The 18865-nt window shown below is 35.3% G+C and overlaps 1 protein-coding gene across 3 annotated transcripts in view; it reads right to left on the minus strand.

Annotated features, from left to right (window-relative positions):
* The window catches only part of SCLT1 (sodium channel and clathrin linker 1), a 48382-nt gene that overhangs the window by 12563 nt on the left and 16954 nt on the right, over window positions 1-18865 (minus strand). For all 3 annotated transcript variants that reach the window (XM_082051588.1, XM_082051586.1, XM_082051587.1), the window contains 9 exons: window positions 17241-17331; window positions 16976-17067; window positions 15155-15332; window positions 11558-11656; window positions 8882-8953; window positions 8184-8258; window positions 7531-7676; window positions 6440-6632; window positions 4865-5061 (listed from right to left, as the gene is read on the minus strand). In XM_082051588.1, coding sequence (XP_081907714.1) covers window positions 4865-5061; window positions 6440-6632; window positions 7531-7676; window positions 8184-8258; window positions 8882-8953; window positions 11558-11656; window positions 15155-15332; window positions 16976-17067; window positions 17241-17331 — 1143 coding nt within the window. The remainder of the gene's footprint in view (window positions 1-4864; window positions 5062-6439; window positions 6633-7530; window positions 7677-8183; window positions 8259-8881; window positions 8954-11557; window positions 11657-15154; window positions 15333-16975; window positions 17068-17240; window positions 17332-18865) is intronic.

Genomic DNA, 18865 nt, shown 5'->3' on the forward strand with positions numbered 1-18865 from the left:
AATGGGATGTTATACTGAGTTGGTCAGTTCCTTGGTCACCTGTTTCTCGTTGCCCCTCTCGCGAGATGTGCATCAATTGTTATCATAATTTCGCATTCCATTGCTATGTTTACCAAAACCTGTATCTGATTTTCCAGGAAAATGCAGCTAATATGAAAGCTTTAGCTGAGAGGCAAATTCACTAAAAGAGAAACTTGTTTTTAAACAAAACCAGGACAAAGTATCAAATTATTTATCAACATTTTTACCTACAAGTTTGTCACTGATCTACCAGATTCTTGTATGATTTAAAAAAAAAAAAAAAAAAAAATCTTCACTCTGCTCTACTGTTAGATGTTGCAAAATTTACTTTTCCTTCTTTATTTTTCTAAAATTACAAATCACCCAATAAAAATGTTTGCTGATGTCGCTTTAATTCTTTGAAGTATTTATGTAATGCTGCCTTCATGCCCATGTATTACACTTCACAAACAAAACACTGCAGACTGAGAAGATGACAAACGAGCAGCACAGAATATGGAAAAGTTAACAGCTGCTGCTGGGAAGTTAGTCAGGAAGCCAAGATGTTTCAGACACCTTCACATGGAAAATGAAAGTAATGAGGAGAGAACTGAAAACCAGCAACAGATCATGAATCTAAGACCGAGCAATGGGAAACACCTACACTAACAAATGGGACACTGACTCAATGAGAGCTGCACTAACAGTAAACTTCTGGTGAAATGCAATATAAACTACCTCCCCCGAATACATGCATATGATTTCCTAAGAAAGTTTATAACTTCCTGAAAAACATTCACCTGTAAAGCACATTACTATGCTGCAGAAGTAATAACTCTTAATAAAAAAGAAATTCTGCTATATGTCACCAACGCAATCTCTGTATTTGCTCATATATTTACATGAATACGATATATCAAACAGTAACTTCATGAAGTGTAAAGGAATGTCTCAGACTTTCCTCAAAATACACTAAATAACCACAATATGCTGCTAAACTTGGAAAACTCTCAATTTAAATCTGAAAAGGGTATGTTGCTATCTGCATCTAAGTTCATAGCCCTGCTGCCCAGTCAAGACAAGATGATGTTTCTAATGAAGATACTAATTTTTCCTTACAAGCTCACAGCTTAACTAATCTTCTCAAAATGATATAAACTTTAAAATGCATTTATCTAGGAAAGTTGGGTCAACATCGGCCTTTCACTTGGACCCTGCTATAAGGCTTGGCAATACGATTTTCTGCATTAGCCTCAAGAGGGCTTTCAAACAGAACCTTTTATTCAATAGATCCTCTTTACCTAGTATCAGTCTATTATTTAGTGGCCTTGCTGGTATTTCTATGATAGATGCATTTGCGGAAAATTATTTTGCTTTTTAAATAAATCAGCGGCTTTATTTTCTATGACAACAAAATAAGAACTGATTTGCCATTCTATACTTGCACGCAAACCAGTTACTCAAAATGTTATTGTGATAGGATTAAAATATGATAATTATCAATTTATAATATGAGCAAGGACTCTAAATAACTACTACTGCTTAACAGTTAATTTTCACACCAACTGTGTTCTGCACTATATAGCTGGTAATACATAGAACATGAAAAATAAACTGGTTTTAAATTTTCTAGGTAATACTTATAGGTTCTGTTACAGCTATTTGTCACCGTAATATCAGAGCATCGCTGCACAGATGTAATTATGAAACTCCTTACGTCAGTTTAAAGTACAACCTTCTAGCAGAGAACAAACTTGCTTTTATTGCCAGTCTGCTTGTTTATGTGGCAAGTATTACCCCATAAAAACTTCTGCTTCTAGCTTATACAGTACGAAAAAGCATCGCCTGTTAAATCCTCTTTAGAAGTAACTGACTTTGCTTTTATACTTGCACCAAAATGTCTACTGAAGTGACAGAAAATCATGGACTTAGTGTAGACTTACAGTTTCGAATATGCGATTAATGCTTTTGTCTCTTCTGCTCATCAGGCAGTATTCTGTGATGCAGGATGTTGGAGTGTTGCAGGAGTTTTCCAGATGATGCCACATAGGCAGTCTCTCACATCAACAGGGACTTTTTCAAAATTTACTACCTATTTTTTCACACAGATTCACAAAACAGACTTCCTCTGACATCTGATATCTTTTCTATGTCAGCATTTTGCTGCAGATAAAGAAGGTCTAAAGCTTTTGGTCCACTACAACAACATTTTAACACCGAACATTAAAGCTTTACAAACGAAAGCAGATGTTTCACAGCTAATTCTAATTGTTTTGGAAGTCTGCAATTCTTCCCTTTTAATTGGAAGGTGCTGAACCAAATTCAGGATCTAGTTATGAACCCAGATACTCAGCTGTGAGAGGTTTTGTAGTTTCATTTACAGAAAATAAACTACAAGTTTAACAGCTTAAGTTTATCTCGGCATGAAACATTATATATTTTTTCTTTAGTTACTGCATTTATAAAAGATGTCAAAAAAGAATTAGTGAAGCGATAGCACTAGAACTGTCAGTGAACAAGCACAGCTCCCAGTGTCTCACGGACATGCTGAACAATCTGACGACTTCTGAAAGAGACTTTTTGCCTTTTTAAAGAACTCTTTAGTAATTTCTGAGAAATTACTCAGTATATAAAATATACTCCACAGTATATTTTAAGGCAAAATAAGCCAGCCCATATCTGGACAGATAAGGTAAAAAGGCTAAAACTCTTTGGTTAGGAGATGTGACAATGACCAGAGTGATTATATAGTACTTGATTTTCTAGAAAAATGGGCAAAAATATTATCTCAATTTGCATCTGAAAAATTTAAACTGAACTTGTTATCATAGGTAACAATTCACTACTACTACAGAGTGTTCTAAACACATAGAAAAGGAACACTTGAAAAAAAATGAAAGCCTTTCTAGGCTGATCACTGAAGCTGCTAGTAAAACAGAAAGGTCATCAATAAATGTTGTATCATTCTTGTATTTGAATCAGGATGAAACTCATAAGCGTTCCTCTATTTGGACAGTCTGTAAAATTAGTCATAATAGACACTGTCACTTTAAAGAGGAATGAAATTAGTTTCAAAGGGAAGAACTCCTCCATATGAGACTGCTACTTCTGAAGTTCACTGGAGGTAGGGTAGGGTAGATTTGTCATACTTGGGTTCTAATTCCAGTCACACCATAGGCATTGAACAACTAAGAAATGTCAAGCTATGCCTAAAAAGTTGTGATGCAAAAAATTGCACAGAATACTGGAAACGTTACGGTTGGAGCTGAGAATACATAAGCCATTATAGGAAAACCTGAAAAATTCAAAGATCACTCCAAAGGAAAGAAAAGCTAGAATTCACAGGTTTCCAATTTTAACAGGGCAAAAACTTTGCTTCCTTGTTAAATGATGGCAAGCAACTTGTAAAAATCAGCCCAAGTACTATACTTGAGTGCATGCTGCACATTAAGTGACTAAAGGGTCATTTCAAATTTCTCAAATTAACAGAGCTGCATACTCCAAATTTTTCTTCTAAAAACCACTGAACGCACTTCCTAAAAGACAATGATACGTGCAACATTATTATATTCTCCTCTAACCATTTTTATTTTAAAGAAATGAGATGCATGAAATCAGGCTTCCTAGTTTAGAGGCTGCTGTGTACCTGTCTGACAGTCTCCTCCGATTTTCAACCGGTTTGGGAGAGAAAGAGATCTTGAGGACATAAATTTCTTAGAAGTTCCATAAAAATATCAGGCTAATTTAATCTCTAATTTATAGGCTATTTGATCTGACAGAGATTCCTGAGCTTCGAAATCAAATAAAGCAGAGGCAAACACATATCTCTACCTCTGTTAAGAGAAAGTCTGTTTAAAATTTTGCATGCTGTAAGCACCAACTCTCTGGCCAACCAGAGTGAACGAGTGAGTGAGTGTAGCCACAGTTTGGCTGCTACTTGCCAGCCAAAGACCTGTGTGGAAGCTGAGTTGGAGGAATTAAAAATACCCATTTTTAATGGATATTAACATAGAAGTAGAAGGAAACACTACCTGTAGCAGTGTGCATTTAAAACAAAGATAAGTTTGTAGAATTTATTTCAAACATAACTTGCAAATGGCTAATTTCTTATTGGGAGGCTGCCTTCTCATTCCCTCATTTCCAGTAACTCCACTGTCCTCTCTAAACCAGCTGATGTCTCTCTGAACATAGGCTCACAGGCTCCATCCCAGCATCTAGGAATGGTGTGTAATCTCTATCTGTTTGGTGATATGCCCTTATTGTTATGCCCTTTCAAAACTGAAAATTTTCCTCTGTTCTGTGCTGGGAATAAGTTACCAGGCAACCAGTAGGAATTAAGAGAAAAATAGAGTTTATATCATATTTTTGCTTAAGGCAATCACACAACTCATTTGTATCCTCATTTATGACAGCAACTGCTCAGAAAAGAGCATTAGATGCATGTCCCAATAGGTTTTTGCAGCTTGTTTTCGAAGTCTGGAGATTCACTCCACTACTGATTTTATGGTGACTGTTCTGAACAGCTACAAATATAGGAGTTTTCATAATCCAAAGCTAAAATTCTCTACATTGAGCATGCTATATCTTGCAAGAGAAAATTAAAACGAATACCTTCAATTTATTTTTTGTCATTACAAAATTCACACACGTTAACAAGATGCAAAATTTTTACTTCAGTGCTTAGCTGCTAACTTTATAAAGAGCATCACACGTTCTTTTAGAACATTCTTTCCTGTTTTGCTGCAAGCACGTCATCTAGTCTGGGTGGTTTGCTCTTCATGGTTTTCACCACAGGTCTCCTGCCATACACCAAACTAACTACAACTGTTCACAACTTCCAGAAGAGGAACTAAATTGCACTTACTTTAGCTTAGTGATCCTGGCTTCTGTAGTTTCAGTAAGACTTTTTGTTTCTTCTTTCCACCGAATTGTTGCTTTTTGCTGAGCTAGTAACAGACGTCTAAGTTCAGCAGTAGACTTGTGACTGGTGTCTTCCATTTCCTTAAGTTGAGCTTCATATCCACTTTCTTTCAGAGCATACTCATGCTCCATTGTGCTTATCTAGAAAAAGTACAAAGAGGGTACAATCGAGTTTCTCATTTGTTACTACTTCTTCTTTACAACATCTGAGTTAAATTTATAATCATTTGTTGAAAGCATGTAACATACAATAATTAAACTTGTAATTATATGCTCAAATAGATACATGTTCCCAGAGCCAATTTAAGCAAATAGTCCAACTGACAATAAAGGATAATGAGCTGTGTATGCTTATTTTAGTAAATAATCTTTATCCTTCTCCCTTGTGTTTTCTCCACAGAAACACGTTCTTTCTTTTTCATCTAGTTAAATGCATTAGGAATTTCTTAACTGCATCTAAAATCCTTTGTACATCAGAGGAAAATGAAAGCAACCAATACATATTATCTGTGACTACAATAGAAGCCTGTCTGATTAAAAATGAGATAGACAAAAGATCTGGTATCTATATTTTTCAAGACTCTGATCCTTTGCTGTTAAATTACGTTTGACCAAAGGGTTCTGGAGTTGGAACTAGATTTCCTGTTTTATTTCACTGCTTCCTTTATCTTGTGGTGCAAAGCGGTAAGTGGATTTGAGATGGTTCCCATTCAGAATTTGTAAAATTGTTCACTGAAGTCACCTGCATTGCTGTGGATTCTTAGATCCCTTTTCAATATGTTTATATGCCTGGGGTTAAGAGCAAAACAGAAAGTACCAGTTTTCTTTGTTTAGAAAGCACATCAAGGATCAAAGTTGTTACTTCCTTCAGAAGCCAAAGGTACCATGAATCTGCTGAGGTTACTGTTAAGTCATTATCCCACCTGCAGTCTGTTCAGTTGCATTTAACAGAACACATTCAAAAAGAACATCCATCTTTCAGCTAATTATCTTGGTTGCAACTACTTGTATAGAAATATATTCTCTGTAGAGAAAATACAGAACCAGTGTTCGATAACCATACTATTAAATTATGTATTATTTACACACTGCTCTGACAACGTGGTGGACTAACAAGTAGACGAACACTCTGGGCTGAAAGTCACACAGGGATTCTTAACACATTAAAGACAGCAGATAAATGAAGACCTGGAATTGGAGTAGGTGAAGCTTGAAAGGAAGCTTGAAGGAAAATACGTTATTATTTGATCTTTTTATCTTATAAAAAGCAAAGAACGTTTGGGATCTTCTTAGTGAGCTTAAATTAAGAAATTATAATACAATTTAATTAGCAGAGATTGAGGTACTCAAGAAATTCTGAGGACACACAATGCTACAACAACATTATTTTTAAGCAGAAACCATGAAGCATAATTGAAACTCATCCTTATTTTAAACTTCTGATTATTTTCTCTTAGAAATGCTGCCTTACTAAGCAAATGTCAGTCTTACATTAAAAAAAATAACATATAAACCATACCTTTACTTTAGCATTTCGTTGAGCCTCTGACGCCAGTTTTCTCAAGCCATCCATTTCTCTTTGCAGTTGCTCATTCTCTTGCTGGAGTTTTAGCCTGTCTTCACTGATGAAGACACTCTTTTCTCTTTCTGAGGCCAGAGTGCTTTCCAATCTAGAGACAACTTCCTGGGAACGAGATTTCTCTTCCTCAAGGCTGAAAGAGAAGAAAAGTCTTGTTGGAACTCAAGAGTTGAACAACTCCAGAAAAAACATATATTGGGTCAGATTTTGGGGCTGACACCGTACAGCTGTTCCCCTGTTTCTTCCTCAAAGTTTGTATCAGCTCAGCACATTTTATGGGCTTGACAGCTAAAACTATAACCAAGTCAGCAAAGAATTTTATCAAGATGAGGGAATTCATAAAGACAATCTAACATTGCAGCAAGCTCAGGAAAATGACCACGTGAAACAGGAGATTTTTATTTTAATAACTTTTCCAGATTGCCAGCTGAGGATTGTTCTAGTGAAGTGACAGGATTTATGATCAGCAGAGTACAGAAATGACTGAAGCTTTCAGAGAATCCTACACTTTTCATGCTGAAAAAAACAACCTGATCTAAAAATGTGTACCATATTGTAGTTTTTACCATTGTATAATATTATTTGAACTGCAATAACATCTCTTAGCTCTGGACACAGACCTGAAATTCAGTATGCTATGTAAACATAAAGTGTTCTGCACATACTAGGAGATACCACACTGTAGGTGAATTTATACATTCTGCCCGAATATTTCAGAGTAACTTTACGTACAAACAGTATTGAAAAATGCAGTAAGATTCAAAATAATATACACCTCTTTCCATTTTTTTTGTTAAACAACTGCTTGCAGTTCTCATCTTTTAAAGAAAACCTTTCATTCTTTAGTGTGTTATCCCCTTTAATACTTTTATAGTGACTCATAATTGCCCTTGCTTCAGAATTATGGTAACTTGATACTATTCTGGCTGCTGGTTAAAACCACGTTACAAAAACCTAACACATAACCAACAATTTGTCAGAAATAATTTTCATTATTTTCCATTCCAATTTCTGTAACATCTATTCCTTACTTCATTTCCAGCTGTTTCAGTTTATTTTGTGTTGTCTGCAGAGTTAGCTGAAGGTCACATTTGGTAGCTTCTGCAAGTAAATATTTCTGATGCATTTGCTCTAGTTTTCTCGTGTCAGACTCATATCCTCTGTCTTGCCTGTAAACCTGAAGAATAAACTTACATGTGAGATCATCTTTACCTTGCACTGGAGATCAACAGTGTAGTACTGACAAGGAGGCTGCTCCTCATTGCGTCCTATTTTCCAGTGATTTAAAACAAAACTTAATTCTATCATTGTTGGTGCTACTTGGAAAAGAGTTTTCAAAGATCTGGCATTTATGTAGTTTTCTGTCTACTGAGTTGAAGTTTAACTGGAACATGTACCAACATTCTTTTGGATTATGTCAAACATCTCTCCTGTTACTTTTTAAACTTTTCAAAGAACCCTCTTTTTCAGTTTAGTATTAATGCTTTAAAATGCTTTCCGGATTTAAAAAAAAACAAAAAAAAACTTGAAATAATGACATGAATTTACAATTAAGAAAAACTACCCAAAAAATAATAAAATTAAAGGAACAAAAAAATCCATGAGAAATGGGAAAAATCAACATCACTTTTCCTTCTGAAAAGAGATCTTAAGCATAATGTCAAAATGCATGCAATTGCCTTACCTTTTCAAGCTCTTCTTCTACTGCTCTCTTTTCTCTAATGGCTCGTTCAATCTGACCCTGTTTTTCTGCACATTCCTAGTTTTAAAAGTCATATTAAAATAAATCTAATTTTAAAAAATCTCAAAAATTCAAGAAACGCCAAACCCCAAAACCAGCCATTGTAAATATAATTCTAGTCACTGGTGTGTAGGCATTTGATTATATTTACCTCCTTGTTATTTTCTCTATAGGATGAGTCTCATTCACTATACAGACCAAGACACACATAAATTTAACCCATAAATAGGTGCATATGCACCAAGCTCTTTTGGTCTCCCCATTTAATTTGTTACAAGTTCCTTCCTCATTGATTCAATAATATGATGATTGTGATGCACAGACTTTCTCTTAGCATACTTCATTTCATATACTTCATTTCTACATTCTCAACCATATATATGCAATACTGAACTTTCTGTGCTTTATGAATCTCTGTCCTGACTGTTAAAGACACCACACACGGTCACTTTTGTCAAGTAACACAAAGACACCGTATGTTCCATTAATGTCTAGAGATGTGCAGGATGTAAAGTGCTGTACAGTAGTAAAGCACAGTCCTAAATGATTAACCATTAATTGACTTTTACCTGAATTTAGCATCTTACTTGAACTCTCAAACATTTTGCTATCAAAACCATTTTCATCAGTCAGCACCATACCATCTGAAGAGCTGAAAGTTCTTCTGTTAGTCGAGAAATCTGCACATTATATGGCTTCTTTACCATGTCTACCTGTGATCAAAAACAAAGTGCAACCAGAAAAATCAATCTTGTGAACTATTTTTCCATCCTCTTTTTATATATATTGCCTATATGGGGCGCAGGTATATAAATATGAAAATATATGGGACTGCAATAACTGACAAATCTTACTGTATAAATGTTAGAAGAATGTTTATTATCAATACATACTACTTTAACTGAGGGTGTTTAGGAAAAAAAGCAGAAAAGACGACATCACAATAAGGCCTTTGAAAAAGAACAATAAGACTATCAGGAAAGCTGCTGCCCATTAGGTGCAAGATATTTGCAATTTGTGTAACATTCTTTTTAGATCACATAACAAAAGAACTATTTGTTAATAGTGTAGCTGGAGAAGCATGACAACACTTTTAAAAATGCTTTTGATATATGCACTTTTACTGAGATAATTTCAAAATAAGAAATAGGGCATTTCTAATTTCTAACTTCTGATTAGTAAATCATTGTCACAACTAGACTGAGTGGTTATCCCAGTTACTCCTGCACCTTCTCCAAACCATGTATGACATTAAATATTGCAGTTTTAAGTAATTCACACAATTTTTGTGATTCTTTCAAGTAACCACCAAATAGAAGGCACAAACCATCTTTATCCTCATTTTAAGGGCTCTTAAAATTTAGGCAGTATCTTCCTGAAACTTCTCGAAATGAAAGGACTGGAAAGAAAAGTAATCATTTCAACCCTATACAGTCCATATGCACATCATGTCATAGCGAAGAAAGTGAAAGGAAGAAAAAAACAGTTACACCACCAGAAATTTGCATATGAGACAACTGATATACATTGTTGTCCACTTGCAACAGAAAGAAGGTATTGGCAACACATGCCTGTAACAAGCCTTTATTTCCTCTGGAGTTTGCCATAAAATAAAGCAAGTCTCTTTGACCTGCAGATAATTATTGTGGACCTCTAGGTACATTAGTCTGCAGATGGGATAACATGGAATAAATTAATTTTGTGAATAGTCTTTTATCAGAAGATCTTCATTATTTCAGCTGCTCATAAAGACAATAACAAAAATCATAAACAGACTATCACATTTTTAATTTCTCTGGGTTTCTAAGTGTACTGTGATACTGAGCCTCTTGATTGTTAGCTGTACTTGGTAGAAGAGTCTTACTTGCCTAAATAAGGAATATTTTTAAATACTGAGATGCCAAAAGAAAGTGTAACTTTCAACAGGTCCCATCACCTGAACATATATGAGCTTCCATCAGCAACTTCCAAGATAAGCCCATGTATCAGAAATTAAATTCCTTGATCTCAATACAACACAGTCTGTTGATGTGCTACTGAACAGAATCTCTGAAATCAAAGTGCCATTCCTCATGTCTTCACAGTGTCTGCACAGACATCAACACTTGTGCTTCTTGAGAGATTTAAGAATTGCATTTAGTTCGGAAGAATATACGGCTAGATAACAACGCTGAAGAGTACTGCCAGTATGCTGCCTTGCAACCTATATCATCAAAACACTCTAAGATATGACCATGATGACCATGCACCATCAATAGTTTTTCACGCTGAGGAAAACCAAAATATTTTCCCAACTGTTTATCATAGCGTCACTGTACTGTGAACTACTGTCATAGGATAAAATTTATTAATGAATTGATGTCAGCTTTTAGTTTGCAAATTTACTAGCATTATTAAATCATTTAACTCTAAAATTTCTCACAATGTTAACAACGTTCTGCAAAAAATAAAGCAATTAGAATTCTGCATATCGTTCATATAACTTCCAGAAGAGGCTTCATATTAAATCGGTCAAAGATTTCAATTCCTTTTTGAAACATTTGACACTCTCCATGCAGTTCCTTTACCTTATATAAATTATGCAAACAGCTAAGCTAGGAGGAAAAAAACCCCAAACCTTCATCTGGGAAACTTGGGTACTCACTCATGCCTGGTTTGGGACTGACTTACAGTAGTTTCTATTCAACTGCAAGTCAGCTGTTTAATTCCTTAAAAACCGATACACCAAACCAAAAAGTGTCACTTTGCCGGCATTCACTGTGGGTTTTTGTAGAACAAATTTCATGGGCAGAGATGTACTTCATGCAAGTAAAATGAAATTTTGGTTCAAGTTTTCAACAGCAATGTCAACTGTTACTCCTTCTTATACACTCAGTATTTCCCCAGCTCCCAAATAAAGTCAAGAAGGCTCACGAGCCCTCATCTTACCATTTGTCCCTCATTAGCCTCCAAGGCACTTGTGCAGCTCACACAACATACTCTTTGCAGGGCTAACCATTCAAGGAACATTTGCAAAGTTAAGCTCTATTCAGGGAAGTAGTTCAGGCAACAGAAATCATTCACAACAGCAGCCACAGATGAGGCCAGCTGCCATTGCTGTGACTATTCTAAGGCTCAATGAATCTAATCTGAACTGCTATATAGACACAAGAGGCCAATGCATGACCCACACGGGCACTACCATCCTAACCATTAAAATGTGTATGAGCCCACTCTGACACATTCTTGGAAAACAACAACAAAAACTTTGCTATAAATATTTAAACTTTTCTTTCAGACTTAACCCAAAGTCATTCCTTCTAAACATCACAACTTACTTCCTTTCTAATTCTTGCAGCAGTATCTTCCGCAAGTTGAGCCATTTCATCTTTCATTTTTTTAATATCCTCTTCTTTTTGTTTCTCTGCAATTAGTGCCTAAAAAAAAATAACAACTTGAAATACTACTGATAACATTTCAGTTGTGACATCATATCTCGTACTGAGAGAAGAAACCACACCTAGCCACGGTTCAGAAAACCTTTTTTCCTTTTTCCTTTGGAGTAACTGACATCGAGACCCAACAGGAAAACTAGAACAGCGAGAACATTTTGCACTAAATGTACACTACTGCAAACCAGAACCACACAAAAAGTTAGTGTCGGTAGATGCCTTTTTCTACTGGGACTTATGGGTACTTTCAGATTTTGGCTGGACATGGAATTACACAGAAGCAAGCACAGGAACTTGGAGCAAAAGGCAAGGCTACTCCCCAGTGTTCTCATCTGGGGCTGGCACCTGTAATAGAAACCAATGCCAACGCTACCACCTAGAAAGTTCTCTGTTAGGAAACTAAATACCTGTACACACACACGCGGTCCTATGTATAGCTATGCATTTTTTAATGGCTGCTGTACTAAATCACTTACCTTCCAGAAAACTTAAAAGTAAAAAAATAAAAAAATATAAGCAATTAACGAATGTGTATGCAATGCCTTTCATGGTGATAACAATGAACCAAGGAGCTCTTTAGCATAAAATAATGGTGAGAATTACAGAAAAAGGTGTCATAAGGAACCCTTCCTGAGGAGGATGCAAGAAAGCTACTGATGTTAATATATAATAGGAGATACTGGTCTGAAAAGATGACAGAAGGTAATATAGAATTCTTGACGGGAGAGATGAAAAGTCCTAGGTGGCACTTGGAGAAAATGTAGATGCATAAAGGGAGAAAGACGTAAAAATGTCCCTAATGGATGACATAAATTCAGCCTATAGAAGGTTACTGACTTCAGGCAATAAAATGCCACTTCATTGGTCATATTCTCTTTTACTGCTGACATTCAATTTTATTTCTCAAACTACTCTTTTAAAATTCTTCTGATGTCTCTTGGTAAGCTCAACTTTGTGTGCTTTACAAGGTTAACATAAAAGAAGCAACATTATCATGACAGCCCGCTACTGCTACTCCCCCTCCCCACCAATCTGTTACAGAGCAGGGAGAAACCTCTGTGGCCACAGTTCACGACACAGAATTAACTCATATATATATATATATATATATATATATATATATACACACATATATATGCTGCATTTTTTTTAATCCTTTTCATTAATAAACTTCCCAGTTTGAAAAATTCAGGATGTTTTTAGCCAGAGCAATAAATCAACAAGTGTCTGCAAATTCCAGTTAATTCTTACTACAGCATTATACTAAACTGTTACTTATAAAAAGCCACTTATTTATCTGTGATTGTTCAGTTACTGTCTCACAGATAAAATTTACATGACAATAATTTTACTGGGCCACTTCTTTCTGTCAGCTTCATGTGAGTTCATAGCAAGCAGCATCCAATGATCTGCTGAACTACTTTTGGATGAGAAACGGTGTTCTAACACCACTCTGACGTACTAATACTTAGCAACTGGAAATGTGAATTATACTCTTTACCAGTAATTTTCAAATGAGAGTGTTTCTTGGTTTTTAAACTCTGAAAAAAAATGATTTATTTTTATCTTTGAGATTCTCCCTGCCACCAGGCTGTAGTGGAATGCTGCTAAGGATCAAAATTTCTTGCTGAGAAAAAGGAACTGACAAGTCCAAAGTTGGCCATCAAGAGCTGGAGGATGGAAAACTTATTTTTTCATCCCTTTCCGAACCAGGGCCTGACAGGTAAAGGGAATTGTGGAAGATCAATTCATAAAGCAAATGAGATGCAGAAAGTTATGAGGAAATTATAAAAAGGAAAAGATGTCACCAAAGGTTTTCCTAAATGACTATAAATACATGGGAAGAAAGACTATATATCACAAGATGATAATCCTCTTTTGTATAACAAGAATCACAGAAGTTGAACTGCAGGAACGACCAGAACCTCTAAGCTTTGTCAATATCTTAATCTATTTGGGAAGCAAGCCAGAAGCTAGAAGGATGTCCTTAGAGAGGTTAGTTCCTTTTTCTGCCAGAAAAAAGGAGGCAGGTGTGCCTCCTTCGTCACTGAGCTGAAATCAGCAAGTGCAAAAGAGACAGCAGTAACTTTAATATTCCAAAAGTTAAAAGCAAAAAGCTAGTTTAGATACTCAGGAGACTCCCCAAATTTGAAAAGTAACTTCAGACTGGAAGAGAACATTGACCTCTTTAATTGCTCAACAGTTCAACATGCTAGCCCAAATAGGATCAATTCTAAGATTCTCCATTTATTCCCACAGACTTTAACTAATCTGGGTTTCATTTACTGATGTCTAGAGTCATCAGTTCTGTCTTGCCAGTAAACACAATTCATTTGATTTCTAAAAGCCTGACTCAAACTGAAGCTTGGTATTAAAACACCGAAGCATCCATATTAGACAAAAGTTTACCACACCCTGTATCATATCTCCTAAAGGGGTAAACAGCCGATACTTCAGGAAGGTTAATATCTGGGAAAACAGGAGGACTTTTTTTTTTTGATCAGTAGATGCATGGATTAGATCCTGTACTTTAGGTAGTTTTAGTGGATTGTTCTGTCATGAATTCGACTGTTTTCCTACCTATACTTTTGGTATATACATCATCTTACGACAGTTTACTCACATATTGTACAGAAAAATTTGTTTTAGGGCCTCTCCACTTGTCTAGTTTTCCTTGTTGACTCCTCCTGCACTTGCCTAATTCTGCTATGTCTTACCTGAAATGGGCTGATCAAAACTGCACATGGAGGGGCACTATATTTAAAAGCATCTTTAATTCTGATTCTGAACATTCTGTTCATTGTATCAAGTACCACTGAGGACTGTGTGAATGCATTCTTAAGGGACACTCATACCATCTCCTAAACAGTTGTTTGACTGGTAAGACTAAATTCAGCACCCAATATAACATATTTGAATTTCTTCTGCGATTTTATCACACACTAACAAATGCTTTAGCAATTTTTTCCTAGCTGCAGACTTTACCAACTCATTACTCAGTCATTTTTCCAGATTTCTTCTGAACTCACTCATGCAGAACTCACTGTCTTGGTGACCTATGTGCATCACATAAGAAAAATGTCCCTTCAGTTTTAGCTATTCTTTCCTAACCATTAGTAAGTTATAAATTCGTAATAGGCCTTTCTTTTTATTCTGACAGACCAATTTCTTTATAAGCATCTGATAAAAAACCCTGTCAGAAATTTCTGAAAATTCAAGTTCAGGTACAGTACTATCACTTAGATTGCCTTTATCCAGGGACTCAACATATTCTTTGAAATTTATACTGTGTGACAAGTCTAAGTAACATATGGTCATATCACAGTTTTCTATCTTACCGCTGCTAATTTTAGTATAACAGAGATAACAGAAGCTTGTCTGTGTATGCATGTATGCCTAGAAGAATGGATAACCAGGCACTTCACAACTGTAAGTGATGGAAGTATTTGAATACTTAAGAAATACCTTCATCCATTGCCTTACCTGACTTCTTTGTAGGTTAGCATCTTCTAAGAGCTGTATGCAATCTTGGACTTTTCCAACAGCATCATACTTCTCCCTTTCTACATCAGCATACCTTGTCTGAAGCTCTTGGATTTGTTTCTCCAGGGCTGTTCTTTCTCTTGTCAGCTGTTCAGCATCTTCAAGAGCAACACATAATCTACAAGACAGCAATAATTTTATTCATTCAACAATAAGATGCTTAACTAAGACACTAATTCTTTCAAACTAAACTAATATAAAGTATGTATTCATAAGTTGCCGAAACTGCATTACTAGCTTTCTGCTTGTTCTTAGGGTCTTTGAATTGAATATTAAAGGAGTTAACTCTGATATCTAATCTCAGAAGATCCTTAGAAGAATGTGGCTATCTTGGGATACATCACTGAAAACATTCTATATTAAAACAGAACAGAACAGCCCCAGAAGGTATAAAGTTTTCCTCTGTGAAGGAAATGGAATAATTGGATGTGGGCAATGAAGTTGCAGCTGTACCATTAGAACATGAAAACCACAGGTAATTTTACAACAGCTCAGAAATTCTTATTGTTTAATTATGATTGTCAGTATTGGCAGGAACAAGAAAGAGCAAGAGAGTCTCAGAGGTATCCTCAAAAAATCTCAGAAAGCTCCACAAGTGCTGCTGGTTCAATAAAGTTCACGGTTCTAAATATCCATAGTGAACACTTTGGCAACAAAGGATCTGCCTTTTCAAGCAGCCATGTTTTTTTACTTTCTAACATGTTTGTAATGAAACATACAAGGACAACCAATCACTCTATTTTTGTGGGATCAAACACCATTTTTGTAGAACCAATACCCTACAGAAAGTAATAAAACTAGCTCATTTCTTAAGACATTCTGAAGTAAACTTAAGAGCTTCCACAATGCTTAGGCCAGTAAAATTCATCAAGTAGAGGCCACTTATAGTCCCAAAGTTGGCTCCCTGGTAATTGTTTGGTTTCTAGCATTACCAAAGAGCCTGCTAGTTACGCTCACAGGGCTGGGACCAAGAAGGAAAGATGAATTCAATTATTTTAATAAGAAATTTGTGAATTCTTCTTAGCTATTTGGTCATTTGATTTATGTTAGCAATTCGACAACTGTGATCCTTCAATCAAAATCACTTTGCATGGCTAAGTGTGGTATCCTTGGAAAGTGAAGGGGGAAAAAACTCCCATCATATTTCTTCTGTATCTAAGACTCACTCAGATACAAAAGAACCTGACCGAATCTTCAATCTTCCAGTAGATAGTGTGGAGTTAAAGTTCTACTCATTATCAGGTATTCAAAGTACCTTTGTAGCTACCATTTATTGTTAAGATGTATGCTTTAACTGTTTTATTAAATAATTTTTTTAATAAAGATTGCTGAACTAAGACCAGAAACCAAATCTTATTTAACACGGGAAGAAAAACCTGTGTTCACCTCAAAAACAGCTACTTTACATGAACATTTCAAATTTCAGTATTAATATTTTTCTTTAGAACTCCACCTAAGTCCACTGAGAGTTGAGTAACTAGAATTTACACACTAGAATGAAAAATACATGACTCATTTTTTCTCCATTACAGTCAATAAAATCAGGTGGTCTGTTTTATGTTTTTTAATACATTGAAGTCAGAAGCTGTTCCGAAAGGTTCTAGAATAGAACAAATAAGATAGAGAGCAGCCAAGCATAAGATATCTGTATTTTAAGACGACAGAACTGCTCAGAAACACAAAACCCAAAGGCTGAAAAAGGGTAATATTTTCTCTCCCTTCCTCGTATCCTGTTATTAAGACCCAATGAGCTATCTTTACCTTGTTTCTAATTGTATTATACTAGACTGCATTTCACGCAAGCGTTTGTCAGATGCTCTTTCTCTTTGCTGGGCAGATGTCACATCTTCTTCCTAGAGAGAATATATGTATTATCTAGACATCATCTGAGCTTTCCTGAACAAAATCAAGATATACCAATATAAAACAAGTTAGAGAACAACTTGTGATTAATTTTCACGTCAGCACAGAAATAACTGACAAGCCATTCAATTGCAATGGAAAATTATTTCTTTCTCTAGAATACCCTTCTCTCCAATTCGCCTTGAAGCTTCTCTGTCAATTTGGTCGTTTCATCAAGCCGAGCATTTGCTGTCTGCACATCTGTTATGGCTTGCCTGTGTAAAGAAAAAAAAGTCTGTGAATTACATTTCAATTATTTATAGTGGAAAAATATTACTCCATTACAATTTTGTTGAAACAGCTGTGAGGGGCAGTCACACTTCTTAACACTGTTCCTACAGGGCAGAAAAAAATCCCCCTATCTTCTGACTTTGTGGCAGTGAGAGAAGAAAACCAAATTCATTAAGCATTTGTCCTGTAAAAATTACTTATTAAAGACATCTTAACAGGAACATGTATATGTTTGGGTGGACTAGGCAATCAAAGAGTTTAAGTGCTTCAATAACTTAAATATAATTGGCCACAGATGCTTGATAGAGAAATCTTTTTCAGGATTAGATTTCACTTGATTCATCAGACTCCCTCCGCAGCAGAAAAACTTATTGAAGTGAGCAACCGTCCTACTCCTCTGACTTGGGAATAGAGCGACATACAAAGTCCTTCACCTGGGGCGTAACCCAATTATTCAGGCTGCATATCAGGCCAAATTTTAAAACCAATAATTGAACGTATTATAAAGTTTAAAAAGAACAAATGTATTAGATTAGATAAGCTAATTGGAACTAGAGCACTAATAGTCACGAAAAAAGCTAGAAAACATTTAGTACTTTTAAGAATCAACATCAAGCAAAAATTCCTTATAGAAATAGTAAGTTTGATAAAATTACATAAAAGGCAAGAACATATTATAGCTATATAAAAATCTTAGGCAAAGTGCAGATAACATCAATTCTACAGCAAATACTTAATTTCAGCTTAATTCATCAGAAGGGCTGACTTCATTAACATTTCTTTAAAAAACAAAAACAAAGATGAAAAACATTAATCCCAGACACATGGCCCTCATTACAGGTCCAAATGTTTGATCTTAATTCATCTGAATCATGCACATTTCTCCTACAAAAAGTACTGTTAAATTTGTGAGGACATTCATTTGTTTCCCACCCAAAATTGAAAATGTGCTGTAAAACAAAACAAAATCTCAAAACCTAATATAACAAGGAAAAAAAATTAAAAAAATAGAAAGAGGTCATAAAACTCAAAACAGCTTAAGTAATAAAAATGCATTTTTAGGACCAAATTCAGATCAGAGGTGTGTGTTAAACAAGGAACAAATTGATTCTAAAGATGCACCTTTTATTCTCCACTGTGCATCATATATTTAATGTAATCTTGGCAAGTTATCTATATTTAAAAGCTTCAAGATTCTGAAATGCAGATACCTGCTCTAGCAATGCATGTTCAAAATGTTTTGTGGCTATGTATATCAGATTGTATACTATATATTATTTTTAAAATACCTATACTATATATTAAAATACCTAAACCAGACTTTTTAGCAGGGTCTGTTATGACAGGACAAGGAGCAATGGTTTTAAACTAAAAGAGGGTTTTCCATACGTTGCTACAAATTTCTCTGTCAATAAATGCCTTTAATCAAAATCTAGGGATGTGCACCACCCTTTCATTACTGTATCTGTTGCAGCGTGAAGTGCTTATCACTCTAAATATTGGACATTATACAAATTT

This window comes from Streptopelia decaocto (genome assembly GCF_964273445.1).
Source record: "Streptopelia decaocto genome assembly, chromosome: 4".
NCBI classification, from domain to species: Eukaryota; Metazoa; Chordata; class Aves; order Columbiformes; family Columbidae; genus Streptopelia; species Streptopelia decaocto.